At 32.7% G+C, this 17,754-nt stretch overlaps 1 protein-coding gene across 1 annotated transcript in view; it reads left to right on the top strand.

Moving 5' to 3' along the window:
• RYR3 (ryanodine receptor 3) overlaps positions 1-17,754 on the top strand; it is a 438,620-nt gene that overhangs the window by 134,511 nt on the left and 286,355 nt on the right. Inside the window, exons 18-22 of the mRNA XM_051973649.1 lie at positions 7,712-7,920; positions 9,390-9,565; positions 10,312-10,348; positions 11,380-11,543; positions 15,955-16,120. Of these exons, the coding sequence (XP_051829609.1) occupies positions 7,712-7,920; positions 9,390-9,565; positions 10,312-10,348; positions 11,380-11,543; positions 15,955-16,120 (752 nt within the window). The remainder of the gene's footprint in view (positions 1-7,711; positions 7,921-9,389; positions 9,566-10,311; positions 10,349-11,379; positions 11,544-15,954; positions 16,121-17,754) is intronic.

Raw genomic sequence — 17,754 nt, 5'->3', positions numbered from 1 at the left:
GTAGATAGCTTCACATGTATAGGATAGTAGAGACAGGATTAAATGATGCTTATCTGAAAAATATCTCAAGGTTTTTGTGTAAACTAAACTCTTATAAGGGAGCAGGAGCCACGAAGACAACAACAAAGAATATTGAATCACATTGTCATGTGTAATTTTCAGGAACAGTGAAGATAAACAAAATGTCTTTCTGTATTCTACTCTGTTGGTCAGACTATATCTGAATTATTGTATTCAATTCTGGGTGCCACAATTAAATAAAGATATTGCTATACTGGAGAACCTAAAGGAGAACAATCGAGATGATGCTATAGAATTACTAAGTATAAAGAAATTATTAAGGATTTGATTGGGTCAGGGAAGCCTTAATTTGAGTAGCATTTGAGCTGTACCTTGAATGACAGGAAAGATTTATTTCAGTAAGTAGAAAAGGCAAGGAGCAATATTGTAAGAAAAAGGAACAAACTCTAGTTCTAATTAGGAAGGAAAACACAAGATAATTGAAGAACAATAAAGGAGCAAATTAATTAGAACAAGTAGATTCATATCATGGGAATTCTTGAAGATGAGAATATAAAAGTAAATATGACCAATTTATGGAGGATATTAAATGAAAAGCTAAGGAGTTGGGGCATTAGTCTGCATGAAATGAAGAGAGATTTAATATCTACTTTCAGATATATTAAATATGTAAATAGACTTTCCTTATTATAGACAATAATATCATGTAATGACTTAGAAGTTTAGTTTAGGAGAGGGGAAATTGAATAAAAGTAATCATCACTTCTATGCAAGATGGCAGAGTAAATAGGAATAGGACAGCCTAGTTTCCACACATTTATTCCAAAAATGATAAAACAAAAGAACATCAGATCAAATGATTTAGAAATAGAGAAACCCATAGTGAAAATGTTCATCCAGCCTATATTGATGTAGGCACTAAAAAGGAAGTGGAGAAGCTCAATTAATGAAAGCAATGTATAGAGGATCCCATAACTTCACAGTATACCATCTAGGATACCCCAGGGAGATATAGAAAGATCTGGTTCTGAGAACTAGATCCAAACAAATAAACAAGAACCAGTAAATGTGCAAAGCTCATACAGAGAGAATAGCAATCAGTCCACATACCCTAGGAATTTTCCCATGTTTCAGCTCTGTCTGACTTTTCATGACCCTATTTGAGGTTTTCTTGGCAAGGACTGGAGTGGTTTGCCATTTCCTTCCCCAGATCATTTTACAGATGAGGAATTGAGGTAAACAGGATTAAGTGACTTGCTCAGGATCATACAACTAGTAAGTTTCTGAGTCCAGATTTGAACTCATGAAGATGAGTCTTCCTGATCTAAGCCCAGTGCTCTGTCTTCTGCACACTAAATGGCTTTGAAGAATTCAATACTGTATAACCAGGAGATAATGGTGGTTCTGAAGTCTATTACAATTTCTTACAAAAGAAACAAAAAAATCTCACCTGAGTTATGAGCCTTCTGAAAAGTAAAATGTACCAAGTACAAATCAATGACTTCATGAAACAAAAAAAAAATATTTAAGCAAACAAATAGCATAATAAGTTGATATCTCTCAGAAAGAACTGACTTAGAAAACAGATGAAGGAGAAATAATCTAAGAAGTATCAAAGATTGAAGAAGACCATGACTCCTACCCCACACTTCCAAAATTTCAGGGGTATTATATTTTAAGAAATTCTGAATGAAAATTAAAACTCTTAAAATCAGAAATAAAAATAAAAATAGAATCTACTAGTCACATCCTAAAAGAAACCCCAAATGAAAACTTCCAAAATCATCACAGATAAAATCTAGAGCTTCTAGAGTGATTTAAAAAATGCTATTTGGGGCAGCTAAATGGTACAATGAATAAAGCACCAGCCCTGAAGTTAGGAGGACCTGAGTTCAAATTTGACTTCAGACACTTAACAGTTCACACTTCCTAGCTGTGTGACCCTGGAAAAGTCACTTAACCCCAATTGCCTCAGCCAAAAAAAAATGCTATTAATAAGAATTAAAATACCATGAAACTATAATCAAAAGACTTACCAGCTAACACCTGTCTAGGACAAGAAAGGTTGAAATATGATATTCCAAAAGACAAAAATAAATAAATAAAAAGGATACATCCAAATATAACTTAACTAGGAAAGTTGAATATCACCCTACAGGGGAATAATAGACTTTTAATCCACTGGAATAGTAGAGTAAAACTAAAAGAAAAAAAGATTCCTGCAGGCCTTATTTTGACGTAGAAACTCATGATGTTTATTTTTGTTATTTCAGAATTCCATTTTCACCAGTTTGAGACAATACTCTGGAATTTTGCAGGCCCTTAGTTTGATTCCTCTAACAGAAGACTCCCAAACATTTTTTGGTAAAAAATATCAGAGCTAAGTGAATTCTTTGAAAGAAAAATACAGTATTTGAGAAAAACCTAGAGCAGTAAATATATTGAGGCAATTGGAAGAGGCTATAAAGAAGAGAAAATGTTTGCATTCTAATAGGGGAAAAAAGTAGTGTCCTCTCAAAACTTTAATGTCTTTAATGCTAATGTGTGCAGTTATATAAAAGAAAATGAGGACCTGGAAATAGAAATTCTCCCTCAAAAAATCTTTAAGTTGGGCTTACCTTTTGGCCCAGCAATAACTCTACTATTTATATATTCCAAAGAGATAAAAAGAAGAGGGAAAAAACATATACACATAAAAATATTTATAAGAGCTCTATTTCCTGTGGCAATGAACTAGAAGGAAAACTCATCAACTAAGAAAGAGCTGAATAAATTATGATATATGAATATAATAGAATATTATTATGATATAAGAAAGGTACTTTTGAGGAAAATGTAAATAAACACGCAGAGTGAAGTAATAAAAACCAAAAGAATTTGTTATCTAGCAACAATAACATTATAAAGAAAAACAACTCTGAAATACTAAGGAAATTCCATGGAGGTATCCAGAGGACCCATGGTGAACAATGCTTTCCACTTACTAAAGAAAATGTGGTGATCTCAAAATGCAGAATGAGACATTTGTTTTTTTACTAGAGGACTACAAACTTCTAAAAATTTGACTATGCATATATATTACACAGAATTTTTTTTTGTTTTTAATGAAAGTTTTTTGAGAAAAGTATTGTTAAAAGAAATAAGAAAGAAAAACACGAAAAACAAGTTGAATTTATACTTAAAGAGACAAGTAAGCCATTAAATATTAATGCTCATATTTGTTCTACATATATATATATATATATATGAAAGAGAAAGAGAAAGAGAGAGATGATCATTTTATTTGGTATTTCTTTAATTCTGAATGATTTTTAAGTTAATGAATTATTTTTTTAAAGAGTATTCTAATTAACTTTTCAGAATATAATAACTCCCATTTCCCTCTCTGGAAATCCTTGTTTACTATCTATGACATGTAATTATCTTAAATAAAGAGTGAGTGAGGATGTCAGTTTTCTACTGTATATTAAATATTAATCAAGCTTAATTTCTTCCTTATTTTTAGATTATAAGACATAAATAGAAGTACAAAAAAAAAGAGAGAAGTAATCATGATGTTTTCTGGCAATTAGTAGTCCAGATAGCTATATTAATTCTTCAGAATCTCTGTGCTCTCTTCATTTAAGTGGGAAAAAAAAAAACATTCCACCAAGTAATAAGTTTAATCTTGAGCTTTTAAAGCCAGCATTATTTAAAAATAAATCATGGTGTAAATTTTTTCTAAATATGTAAATCTCTCCACTTTTTTTTACTACTTATTATCAAACTTCCATGCTTAAATTTTGGAGAAAGAGCTGTTTAACTTGAGAACTTCATGTAAATGAAATGAAATTGGTACTTTATAGGAAGAAGCAAGAACATTTAAAATTCTGATTTGACTTTTCCTTGTTATTCATAAATCATCATTTTTATTATTATCCTAGATGATTTCCTTTCATCTCTTTCAATAGAATTTATTATTTCTGCCATTCTCAGCTGCCTGGAGTATAGCACTTCTTAGTGCCATTTCAGGAAGGTAATGAAGAGAGACAGAGAGAGAGAAAGAGAAGGAGAAGGAGGAAGAGAAGAAAATAGTTTCACTTTTTTTGATGTTTTTTTTTTAATTTTACTGTTTTCTGTTCCCTTACATTTAAATCACAGAGAGTACTCTTCAGGAATTACTGAAAGAAAAAAATGATCATTGATGTTCAGAAGGATCATTTTTTGCCCTAATAATATATGGTGGCTTGTTATTATTGTTCAGTCATTTCAGTCATGTCTGACTCTTCATGACCCTTTCTGGGGTTTTCTTGGCAAAGATACTGAAATGGTTTGCCGTTTTCTTCTCCAGCTCATTTTACAGATGAGGAAACTGAGGCAAACAGGGTTAAATCTCTTGCCCTGGGTCACATAGCTAATAAGTTTCTGAGGCCGGATTTGATCCCAGGTTTTCCTGACTCCAGGCCCAGTGCTCTATCCACTGAACCATCTAACTGCCCTGAATATTGTGGCTTACCCTAAGGTTTGTTTTTTTTTTCCTTAATCTAACATGCCTGCATTAGGATTCTCTTCTTTTAAGAAGTCGAAATGCTTTGTTGTCCTGCTCTTCTATTTACCACAACTATAAGCAATATAACGTATTCAACAGTTGAGAAAAGTATAATTGATATATGCAGTGATTAGTGATTGAGAATTAGAAAGCATACTTTCTAGCTCTAGGTTCTCAATTCAAGCACTACCTTGCTTCTCCATTCTCTCTTCCTTTTATTCTCTATGCTTTCATTTCCTTTTCCTCCTCACATTGTTTGAGAGCAGGGACTTGTTTTGTTTTGGTTTTCCCTGTCTTGGTATTCTCAGCATTTAGCTGGGTACTGATAATTAGCACAGTCCCTGATATTTCATAGATGCATAATAAATGCTTGTTGACTTTCATTTATGAAATTACCCAGATGAGATCAATGTTCTAAAAACCATACATAGCATTTTGATGGCTTGAATAAGCAAAATTATGGAAATAGAGTCATAAACAACTACTTTTCCCAGTGGAAAGAGCCTAATTAATGAATGTGACTGAAAAGACATGCTGCCATTAGAGGCAAGCTCCGTTGCACAAGAAGTCAAAAAATCACTTAGTTTAATGTGGACAAGTGAGTCAGGGTAGCTTAAGGGAGACATGGTAGCTATCTTCAAATATCTGAAAGGCTGACTTGTTGTGGAAAAGAGATTAGTATTGTTCTACTTGCTCTTAGGAAGCAGCTTGTGGAACAATGGAGAGAAGTTACAAAGAAGCATATTTTGGCTTAACTAAAGGAGGAAAACTCCTAACAATTAGAGTTGTCCCAAAGTGTAAGGGATCGTTCCTTAGGCAGTAAGTGAATTCCCTGTCATTATTCTTCAACAAGAAACTGGATGTCTGCTTATCAGGGATATTGAAGAAAGGATTCCTTTTCAATTACTGATTGAACTATATGGCTTTGGCCTCCTACATAGAATAGGATCTTAGATCCTATCTATAAGAGTCTGTGCTTCTGGTATACTCATCTAAGCTTGTCTTTTTTCCCAGAACCCATTCTACTTTCTCTCTGCTCTGAATCAGGTACTTGGTTTGGCTCATCTAATAATATTTTCAAGTATTATTCCCCCATTCACAGAAATGTTCCATAAGCTATTTTCTTTCTATTTACTCTCTTCCATAACTTTTTTTTAATGTCTTGCCTCTCCACTGTCTCATTGAGAATGATACTATTTTGCTTTGTAATATTTTCTTTAGTTTTAGAGATATAAATGCTGTTCAATTTGGGAAAAGGTCATTTTGTTATAGAATAATGCATGGATGAATGAATGAATATAGAATTCAAATGACTTGAAAACTTATTGTTACAAGGTTTCTATCAGAAAATCTAATATTTCTTACTTACTTCTTTGACAGTAATCTACATAATGACCTTGGTTAAATCCTTTTGCCCCTTTGCACATTAATTTTCTCTTTAATAAAATGTAACCCTTCACTTAATTTTCAGTAATGCTGAGATAACCTGAGAAACATTCCAATTTCCTTAGAAAAAAGAAATTACATGTAGTATCATGCTCTTCTTTCTTTAGCACTATCAGTTCACCCAGCAAACTCTGCTGATAGAAACATTTTACTATACTTTTAATTGTATTTGCTATTTCTTAAAAAAAAAAAAAAAAAAAAAAAAAACTTTTCCTTCTGCCCCCTGCTGCTTTTATTCCATAGTCATATCAATGGACAAGAAAGGAAAAAAGCCACTAGGTTTGCTTTTTTATTGAGTTGGATTACCCACTGTTAGCAGAAACTCTTGCCTTTAATTTGCTTGTGGTAACAGCTTCTATTAGAACATCTGTTTGTGCCCTAGCCAATAATAGATTTTCTAACTCACTAATCTATAATTATCTATGGATAGGGTTTTGTTTTGAATATAGCCAATGATTTCATCTAGGTAGGAAATTGAAATTTCCTTCTGTTAATGCAGATTTGCAATTCACTCGTAGTTTGTAATTTTACCAATGTAGATAGGTATCATTGGAGTGGTTAAGTAGATAAACTATACAGCTAATATGAGTCAGAGGCAGAACTCAGGCCTTCCTGACAACATAGGACACTTATAGAAATTATGGTAATGTTTTACCTCACCTACTCAATCTATTGCCATTACCTATTTCTAAATGAACCTGTTGTCTAGAAGGAATAATTCCATCTCTAAAAGTATCCAATCTACCCTCTGCAGTGATTTGTTTATCTGGCTCTATTTGATTTAATTTTAAATTTTAAATTGCATGCCTTAGGTACAATACAATGTGTAAATTATTCCAGAAAAGGCTATATTTTAATTTTTATTTCAATGAAAAATAGTCTTCTTTATGAACTAGAAGCTTTTTTAAAGTTACCTTTAAATATTCCCAAGATAAATTTTCCTTTAGCCCCAAAAAAGAAAAGAAACCTCCTTTCATTTTCTTCTTCCCTGCTCCATAATGCTTCATTCAATTTGTTCTAGTGTCCAGATATTTCTTGCTTTCCCTCCACAACCTATTTATTTGGCCACAATTACTAACATAAGTAAGAGCTAAACAGACAGAATTTTATTGGTCATATATAAATAGTGATTTTGATTGTGAGTAAGGATTCATAAGCTATCTTGGGGAAACAATTAGATGGATGCAAGAAGAAAAAGTAAGATACTTAAGACTTTTCTCATACCTTATCTCTTTCCCCCTTCCCTTACAACCAAATAAAGAAGCAGATTAATGATGATACCATCATGCATGTTACCTGTACTTTAGAAAGAAAAGACCCTATTCACTTAATTTTTTTGTCATCTTCTATAATTTAGTATTTCATGGTTTTGAAAAAATATTTTTTCCCATAAATAAGCCCTTACATAACTCCCCCCACCCAAGAGATAGCAGGAAAAATCAATTTTTTTCTTCTATATTTGCTTTTATCTTTCTACTTTGTCTTTGTTTTTATCACTAAGAACTTATATGATAAATGCTTTTCCCAAATCATTTTGATCTCAGACACTGGTTCTTTTGTTAACGTTGTGTGTTATGGAGAAAATGTTAAAATGCTAAAACATCAGCTTTTCTCTGGGTTCCATTGTGATTAAGTATGTAGAAAGGTTAGATTTTCTCACCAACCTCAAGAGAATAGATCGTGCTGGGTAAATTGGACTTTCTTTCTGTTCTATAGGTTTTGTTCCCATATGTTCACTGGGTTTGTCTCAGATTGGCCGCATGAATCTTGGGATGGATGCCAGTACCTTCAAGTATTACACCATGTGTGGCCTCCAGGAGGGTTTTGAGCCTTTTGCTGTCAACATGAACAGAGATGTTGCTATGTGGTTCAGCAAACGCCTCCCTACATTTGTCAATGTTCCAAAGGATCATGCTCATATAGAGGTATGATTACATATTGAAGGGAAGCCCTAGTGGAGTATTATGTGCCAAGACAATAATCCCTGTCATCAATTAGCTTCTTGCATAAAGTATTATATTATTATAACTTTTCCTTATACTTTTTTCCTTTTGACTCTTTGTGACAATTATAAGCATTATATGTGAGTTATAAAAGCTATATCTTAAAGCTTAGAAAAACTATATCTTAATCTATAACTATACAATCTTGTGAACAGATTACTTATACCCATAAAACTCTCCCCTCTAAGTCTGCTCCATCATGGTGATGTTGTATGCAACAATCAAGACCATCAATTACTCACAAGAATACCAGGACTGAGTATTATAATTTTGTGGTTTTTAGTCCTTATATGCTTATAACCCAAACTTTTGGGCCTAACGTGATTTCTACCATACCATGATAATGTCTTTCTATGATAATGTGAATTAGGGAATGACATATATCCTTGCAGTTCCTTTTATTTCAAAAATATAGAAATTCCAGAAATTGCAAAACTCCCCAAATAATATTTAAAATAGTACTTTTCACACAGTAGACTTTCTGGTGAATATTTGTTGATTTAAATTAAAATGAGGGAATTCAACTCAACTGCCCAATTTAACTATGCCTTAAATTGTTCTCATCTGGCCCAAATGTGCCACAATTTTGTGGTAAGGGAACCAAGGCAATTGTACTATACTATTGTTTATTATTAGTGTTCCAGCTTTTTTCTCTCATTATAAGTTATACCATTTTTTCTTTAATTGTTTCTTACATTGTTTCCCAACCTTCTAATCCTATATCATCATCTTCATCAGAACTGTCCTCTGTGAGACTTTCACTGATCATTATTTAAGAATAGAGAAGGTGAAAATACCAAGATTTAAAATATATTACTTAAACATAGCTTAATTTTTCTATATTTCTAAGATGCAATTTAGGTTTTTTTCCCCTTGCTTCCATGAAATGTCTGCTCTTTCAATGAATCTTTTATAAGCTGCTTATCCATAGCTTTGACATTAATGGCATAAATATGAAATTGCATTTGAGGTGCACATATAAGTAGATGTTTACCTAAGAGTTCTAAATCTATTTCTTCATCTCTATAAGAAGCCAAATGAAAGAGTCAAGAAAAATAAAAAGTTTCCTATTATATTTGTTTGTTCCTTCGTAGGTGAATATCTTTCAATTTTTTAGGTAGAATAATTTAGGGTGATTCTAGATTGGAAATAACTTTACATCTCTTTCTACTTGACTCTGCAGAAATAAACTTTGCATCAGAAACATTCATAAAACAATGAAAAGTCACAGTGACTTTAGTGGTTATATTTGGAGAATCATTATTTCTTCTTAATTATAAGCAAACAAGAAAAATTCATTTAAAAGAAAGAAAAACTCATAGTGAATAATGGAGAGGAAAAAATAAGGTCCCAGACCCCCAATTGCTCCATTGTAAATATTTCATTTTCAGGTTACAAGGATTGATGGTACAATGGATTCTCCACCATGCCTTAAAGTCACCCATAAGACATTTGGCACACAGAATAGTAGTGCTGATATGATCTATTGTCGCCTGAGCATGCCTGTGGAATGCTATTCTTCCTTTCACCACAGTACTGGCTTGGAAAGTGACATTTTTCAGAAAAGGTAAAATGTATCCTTTACTTTACTCTAACAGGTATGGGGGGGAAGTGTACGTGCATATGTATGCATGTATGATTGTATGTTGAAATGGAGGGAAAGAAATGCATATACACATGCGCACATACACACACATGTATAAAGTTTGAGAGATTTTTTTTTTTTAGGGTCTAATTGAAAACTATATAAAGAGATATTTCTATGGTGAGATTTCTACTTTTTCTTTGTCGTTTCCTAGACCTATTCCAAATCATTTCCCTTTTGTTTAGAGCAAAATAACAAGTAAGTTTCTCATGTTTGTTGCCCTTTTGTGATACTGTGTACTCATAAAGGGCAACAAAGAAAACATTTTTTTAGCTAAACTAAGAAACAATTCCTAGCACAGACACACATGGACAGAAAACATTAATATTAAACTCAGCTTGATGTATTGGAAATACTGCCTCAAAATTAGCACATTTTAACAAAGGTCATGCATATTTTTCTTTAAAAAAAAGTCTCTAATTGATTTGTTTTATTTTCCTATAGAAACTCATTATATACTAGATATTATGAAATCATAGGTAGTTAAGAGAGGGAAGGTGAGCAGTGACATGTTTAGAGCAAAGTCCAAGGACTAGCTAACATTATCAATAGTCATGTTCCAGTTTTCTAAATTTTAACATAATATTAAAGGAAGGTCAACTGAATGTTAATCAACTGGATTCTCTAAACTGGTGAATAACTAAAACATGATTATTTCCTTCCCCCAGGAAACAGCTACAAGAAATAGTTGCTCATACAACAACAGTAAGTAATATTTGCCTAATTAAGGTTTACATTGACTTACATACTAAATCAGGATTTCATGTAACTCTTCTCTTTGTTCTTTGATATGTAGTTACCTAGAACCCTCCTGCCATATCAAGATGATGAAAGTAATTAAGTAGGGAGAAGCAATAAGAAGCCAATCCAGAGAATAAGGGTTAATTCAGCATATGTAAAATACTACATACACACAAATATATAGACATGTGTATGTACATGTATAGTAACATGCATAAATTAATAATTTATCATATTTTATAATTTATTATAAATTATATTATAACTGTGTTATGAAAAAGTAAAGTAATGCCTCTTAATTCCTTACTTTTTGCCATAGGTAGTTATCAGTGCTTTAAAAAAATCTCTTGAAAGGAATTCAATTCACTCCCCTCTCTGCATTATAGGAATATAGATTCTCCAAAGTTATACAAGAAACCATTATGCAGAGAGAAGTCTAACATCAGTAAAGTTTGAAGACTTCTGATAGAACATACATATAAAGGAAATATTGATGTTTGACTAAGAGTTTTGCTTTTTTCTCTTCAGTAACTTTGTGGTTAATCTAGCACACCAGAATAAAAGCTATGTCAGTCATTAAACTGACATAAACCTTTCAGCCATTATGAATGTTAAAATTCTTTTTAGCATTTTACAATGATGTGCTTTGTCACTAGTCTCTTCTGTATATGTAAAACTATTCTGAATGACTGTTCCTTGTCTTTATTATATTATAGCAAAAGGAAGGGAATAATGGTACTTTCAACAGCTGTTGAAGAATGAACAAGAAGTCAACAACAAGGAAGCCTCACTTTCCAGCCAACCTATATTTCACATATACAGTCACCTAATACAATATGAGACATTAATCACCACATAGTAAAAGTCTACAGAAAAAACCCCAAATACTTTACCATTTTATTGCTTTTGTTTTCAATCAATGTCAGTGCTCTAGAACTTGTACTGCAATGCTTTAGCTTTTTTTTTTTAATTAACTCTTCTTATTTTCTCCACAGCAATGCTATTATTCTGTGCGCATATTTGCTGGCCAAGACCCTTCCTATACCTGGGTTGGATGGGTGACACCAGACTACCATTTATATAGTGAGAAATTTGACTTGAATAAAAACTGCACAGTGACTGTGACTCTTGGAGATGAAAGAGGCCGAGTTCATGAAAGGTAAATGGGGCGCTCATCAAAAATCATGTGGCTATTACAGACTTCTCCACAAATCTCTTCCCTTTCACATCTCCTTCCATTGACTCACCCCACCTAAATTGGATGTGATATGAAAAGTAATTATATCAAAGTAAAACTTTCATTTTTATTTTTCATTTCTAATTTTTAATCTCTTGGGTTTCTTAACCCTGAACCAAATTTTCCAACTTATTTTTTTTCTGTCTTCCTTTAATGCTCACCTTTAAATTGAAGTCTTTGAATAGTTAATTATATGTTGTATGGCATTGGAAAATTTTATCAAGTCCTTTTTCTACCCCTTTGTCTTCTCCAATAGTTTTTATTATATAATATATGACATATTTATGATTTTTTTGCTTATGTAAATAAAGAAAATAGCAAATCAAAATGACCAAATATCCCCTGAAATTATATTCTTTTTGCCTTTGGGGATAAGATGAAACAAACTCTTTTATCTGCTTTATTAAGAAGAACCTAAAAACTATCTTTTCATTTTGCAACAATATTTTTATATCTTCTTTTTTATTTACAACAAGGGTATAAATATTGATATGGTTACATGCTTCTAGTAGGATAGCAATTCACTGGACGTTGAATAAGATCTCATATTTAGAGTACTAGTAATTAAGTTAACATCTATGGATGGTTTAAAATTGGTGATTCTTAATATTTTCTTACCTTAACATCTTAGTATTTTTATAGGTCTTTACCTATTTGTTTTTCAAATATAGAAAGGCCATTTTTCTTTTACTACAGAAGAAATTCTTAGAACACAAAAGAGTCATAAGTGTATTTTGACAAATATTTAAAACATGAAACGTTAACATATTTCAACAACATTGTGCTGGAAAATAGACTCCCAGGAAACTTGTGGGACCACTGAATAGACAGATTTCACTTTGATAACTGATTTATACTATCCAATCAGCAGGCAATGATGTAACTCCTGTTGCTGGTCATTTTTTTTGTCCAAAGAGGGGCATATTGAATTTTAGAAAGCACCTTTAGCTACAATTCAAGCACTTGAACCTGAACTGTATATATAAAAAAAGAAATATTATTTTCTTTTCTGATAGACTAAATAGATGGGTAATCAAGGAGATTCTATAGATAAAGATCAACCAAGGTTTTAGGAAAACTTTTGATTTTCTTATGCTGTTTCCATAGGCAAGTTGGAGAGATATGAACTAGATGATAGTGTAATTAAATGGAATTGGGAATTGATAAATAGCCACACTCAAAGCATAGTCATTAATGAATCATTGTCAACATAGTAGGAATTCTTTTGATGGAAATGGGAGGATGATTGATATTCTTAGTCCCTTTCTGTTTGAGTTTTTATAAAGAATATGGATATCATAACATGTTTGCATATAGCTTGTACCTGACAAAGCTCACTCAGATAAGCAACTTACCAAAAGCATCAAAGACCAGAATATTTTATCAAATTTAAAAGATTAAATTAAATGAGCACATATGTAATATCTTATACCTTAGTTCCATAAATAAATAAACTTCATAAGTAGAAGTAACTATACAGCAATTTGTAAAAAAAGAGATCATAAAGTTATAGTAAAATCCATATTCTATATAAATCAACTCAAGTATCAAATCTAGTATACCACATTTGGAATATTGTGTTCAGCTCTGGATATATTGTTTTAAGTATAACATTAACAGTCTGGTATTCTTTAGCACACCCTACTTAAGTTCTGTTAATTGAAGCTCAAAAGGAAAGAACAAAAAGTTTACTTAATATATTATTAAAAAGATATTTTACAGTAAATATAGTATTTGTTCAGGTGGTGGCAGTTCTTATAACCTCCACTTATGTCACAGTGGCACACTTGATCGATTGATTAGTACTCCAGCAGAGAATGTATATAAAGTCTAAGGAGGCCCAATTCCTTATGTTAAATGCTTTTTGAGCCTTAGATAACCAGGAATCTATCAATAGTTCAAGTCTTGGATGCTTGAAATAGTTAAGTCTCTACAACAGCTTCACTGCCTTTCTTGAAAAAAGAAAATTACCTAGCCTATGTGGAGCAGGCTCCAACAATACCATCCTTTGTAGCAAAGTACTAAAATTCTTTGAGGGGGCCTCCTTCCTCTTAGATGGCCCATTTGTCTTTTATTTGATAGACTTGATACCAGAGATGAGCAAACTTAGCAATAGAATAGGAGTTTAGTATGTGTTAAAAATAAACTGAACAAAAAAGGAAGGAAGAAAAGAAGGAAGGAAGGAGAAAGAAAAGAAAGAAAGAATGTAATGGACACTGGAAAAAAATGTTTTTTTGGATCCTTGTCATCAGTGATATCAGACAAAATTCATAATGGATCTCCTGATGGAAAGTAGTAGAAATGAGAATAGGACTAAGATCATCCAGTCAAATAATAACACTTATCATCCTTATCATAGATGAGGTTTTCTGTACTAAAATAATTAAGACGTCTTAAGCCTCTTATATACAGTATATTCCAGGGCCTAAGTTGACACTAAGATTTACTTCATACTATCATCCGTACCTCATCTGATCTAGTCAGTGCTATATCATCTATGAAATGGTAGATATCAATGAAGTGGTAGACATCAGTAGCATCTGGAAGTGAACCTTTTTAAAATCTCTGTACAAAAGGGTAGCAGCATAAGGGAGAATTCAGGTAGCAAATAGGGAAGGATGGTAAAGATATATGAGACTTATTCCAGGTGTAGACAAATTATTCCTAGTTAATTGCAGTTGCAGGTAGAAAAAAATTGACATTTGCCAAGGCCATTACCACTCACAAAACACCTAGGCTACATTAATGAGGGTTATCTACTACATTGATGAGATCAGTAGCAGCCATAACATTTGAATGAAAATCCATTGAAAATTTCCAGGTGCTATTCACCTTTCTTATTCTTCCACATAGGATTGTTGTAAGGGGTGATAGTGGGCAAAGTTTTTCAATCTCTGTCAACTACATCATTATGGAAGAAATAATTTTCATACTTTCCAAGCCTCAGTATTGTTTGGTATTAACAGGGAAGCTTAGATTAACCCCAGCACTTCCACTGGACACCTCCAAGTTTTAACTAGCATAGATATTACTATAAATGTCTGTGCAGATAATGTCTCTCATGAATCCAAGATATCTCTTCTTCTAATGATCTGTCTCCCAAAATCTCCCATCACAACTGATGTGTCCCACTGACAGAGCCCTTTGAATGGAAGAATAGGAAAATCAATTGACATTCTCCCTTCAGAAGCAATTTGTAGATATGATTACAACTCCCCACATAAGACATGGAAATTAGACCGGGGCAGTAAAGTTATGGGTGCAGTAGGACAGGAAGAGGTATGTTATGGATGCATAGTTAAGTCTGAGGCAGACTAGCTATAATTGACCCTTAACAATTAGAATAAAATAGCTTAGTCTAAAAGTTCACTTTTGGAGGGTGTAGCAATAATTTCATGATGCAAAACAAAAATGGGCTAGGGTAAAGAAACATGGACTGATCTGCTGTTGATCTATATATAAAAGACCCACAGCTATAAGAGGATCTATGCTGCTTCAAAATTCAAGAAACTTTCTTACCCATCCTCCCCACCCAAAATGAGATTAGTCCTCAAATAGTAAATATAATCTGTTACCAGATTAAAAAGCTTGAAGCTTTTATAGTGCTTTAGACTTCATTGACATAACCTTCAAAAACTTGTCACAACAATCTTTAGGCCTTGAACTTATCTCGTTAGAGATTGAATTCTTTGAATACTTAAGGACTTTTGGTCTTCAAGAGCTTCTCATTAAAATCTAAATATCCCTGAAACAAGTCTCATCATCCTATATTCTAATCCAGAGCATCATGGAGAAAGAGAATACCAACAAAAGAATTAGAAGAATCTCCAAGGACAAATTCTGTGTGCTGTGGCTTTGTTTAATAAGGATAAATCTTAGAAAAATATGGACAAGATTACTACATATTCCCCTGCATCATTGACCTAAATGCTAGATATAACATTCTTTATATCATTGTCTTTATATCATTCCCTAAGCATGTCCATAATTTTGGTGCTTCATTTCTTTTCATTTGTAAAGTGTAAATGCCACCATTTCTACCTTATCTCATGGCCTTCTTATGATGATAAATCAAATATCTACAAATCATTTCTTCAGGTAATAGCTGATAGATCAATTTCAAATTTTTAGAGTAATGATTTATGTTTGCTGAACTATATAAAGGATAGGTTTTTTAGGAAAATTTATTCAAGTTGATCATTTTTGGATACACATGTAAAATAATATTACCCAAGGCATTATCATTACTCAGATTTGATTATTATTAGATCCTAGAGGCTAGCCTTAGTACCTTTTAATCCTCATTTTTTTTCTTTTCAATTTTGGTTCCTAGTGTAAAGCGTAGCAACTGCTACATGGTTTGGGGTGGAGATGTAATCACCAGTTCCCAGAGATCAAGTCGAAGTAATGTGGACTTGGAAATTGGCTGCCTCATTGACTTGGCCACAGGCATGATATCCTTCTCAGCCAATGGAAAAGAACTGGAATCCTGTTACCAGGTATTGGAAGCAATTGAACAAAGTGGAAGGGAGTAGTAACAGTGCATGTATGCGTTGTAAAGCATCAATATTCTAGTTTCATATCTCTCTTATAAGATTGAAAGTAGTTTTAGCTGCAGTAGGTTTTTTATAGCAGTAGAAAAAAGGCTTCTAAACTATCCTCACCAGTGTCTGTGTCTTATATCTTAGAGAGTCTTAATAATAGTATTTTTTCAAATGCAGTTATACTTAGGAAGGATGTAGAAATTGAAATGATAAAGTATAGTCATTTTCTGTTTCTCCTTAAATCTCAGTTGTTCTTATTTTTCTTATGTCATATGATTTCCATGCTGAAATGACTCTTTTCAGTTTTAAATAAGTACAATTTTTAAAAGCAAGTAAACAATTAGGTGACCTACAGACCAGTTAAACAGAAGAAAGCAGAATGGGACTGAGCCTCGCTATGAAGTCTTGAACCAAAATCACCTTTACATCTTTTAAGAACTTGATTTTGGGATCGATGGGTGACAAATCCCATTAGGGTCTGCTGACTATTTCTAAGTGTTATTAGTGAATGTTATGGCACTAAACAAGTAAAACAATCTAGGCAGAATTGTTAATTTTATTATATTTGCTTGTCCTACCCATGAGCAGTTGATATTTTTCCAATTGTTTAGATCTGACTTTATTTGTGTAAGAAGAATTTTGTAATTGTGTTCATATAGTTCTTGGGTTTGTCTTGGTAGGTAGATACCCAGATATTTTATATTGTCTACAGTTATTTTAAATGCAATCTCTCTTTCTGTCTCTGCTAGGCTTTGTCAGTTATATATAGAAATGCTGAAGGTCCTGTAACATTTATTTTATATCCTGTAGCTTTGCTAAAGCTGTTAATTATTTTGAACAGATTTTTAGATGATTTTCTGGGATTCTCTAAAAATATCATATCTTCAAATGTAGTGTTCTCTTCTCTAAAATATAATCATTCTCTGGGAGCAGGTTTCTTGGGGGACTTCTGGAGGCAGCCTTCATTTTGGTTCAGATCAATAATCACCTCAAATGCAAGCCAGTCCTTTATTGTCTCCTTCAAAATAGCCCAGTTAGTTTTCTTAGAGGCCTGTCTCTCTCCTTAATTCCAAGAGATCCTGTTGCTAGTCCTTTGCCTCTTCCAGCTTCAGCCTTTCTTCTCCTGAATTCTTCATTCTGCCCAACTAAATCCTAGCTTCTCAATATCCCCAACTGACTCCTGGCTGAGGCTTGTCCTTTTATATGCTCTTTTAGAGGTGTGAACTCAAAGGTTGACTCCTCCTTCAAGAGTGGGATTATGGGAGCTCTGACTTGTGAATTTCCTCCACTGAACTTGTGAATCTTCTGGACTCCTGGACTCTAAATTAGATAACCAACTTATTACTTTGTAAGAATCCTAACATTCAAAGAGTAACTGTTTTATTTCCTCATTGATTATTCTATTTACTTAATTTCTTTTTCTTATTGCTAATGCCAACATTTCTAGTACAATGTTGAATAATAGAAGTGATAATGGACATCCTTATTTTACCCCTGATCTTATTGGGAATGCGTCTAGTTTCTCTACATTACAAATAATGCTTGCCATTGGTTTTAGATAAATACTGCTTAAAATACCTTATTTTAAG

Source organism: Antechinus flavipes, chromosome 2, assembly GCF_016432865.1.
Source record: "Antechinus flavipes isolate AdamAnt ecotype Samford, QLD, Australia chromosome 2, AdamAnt_v2, whole genome shotgun sequence".
NCBI lineage: Eukaryota > Metazoa > Chordata > Mammalia > Dasyuromorphia > Dasyuridae > Antechinus > Antechinus flavipes.
This window is presented reverse-complemented; position numbering and strand designations above follow the sequence as displayed.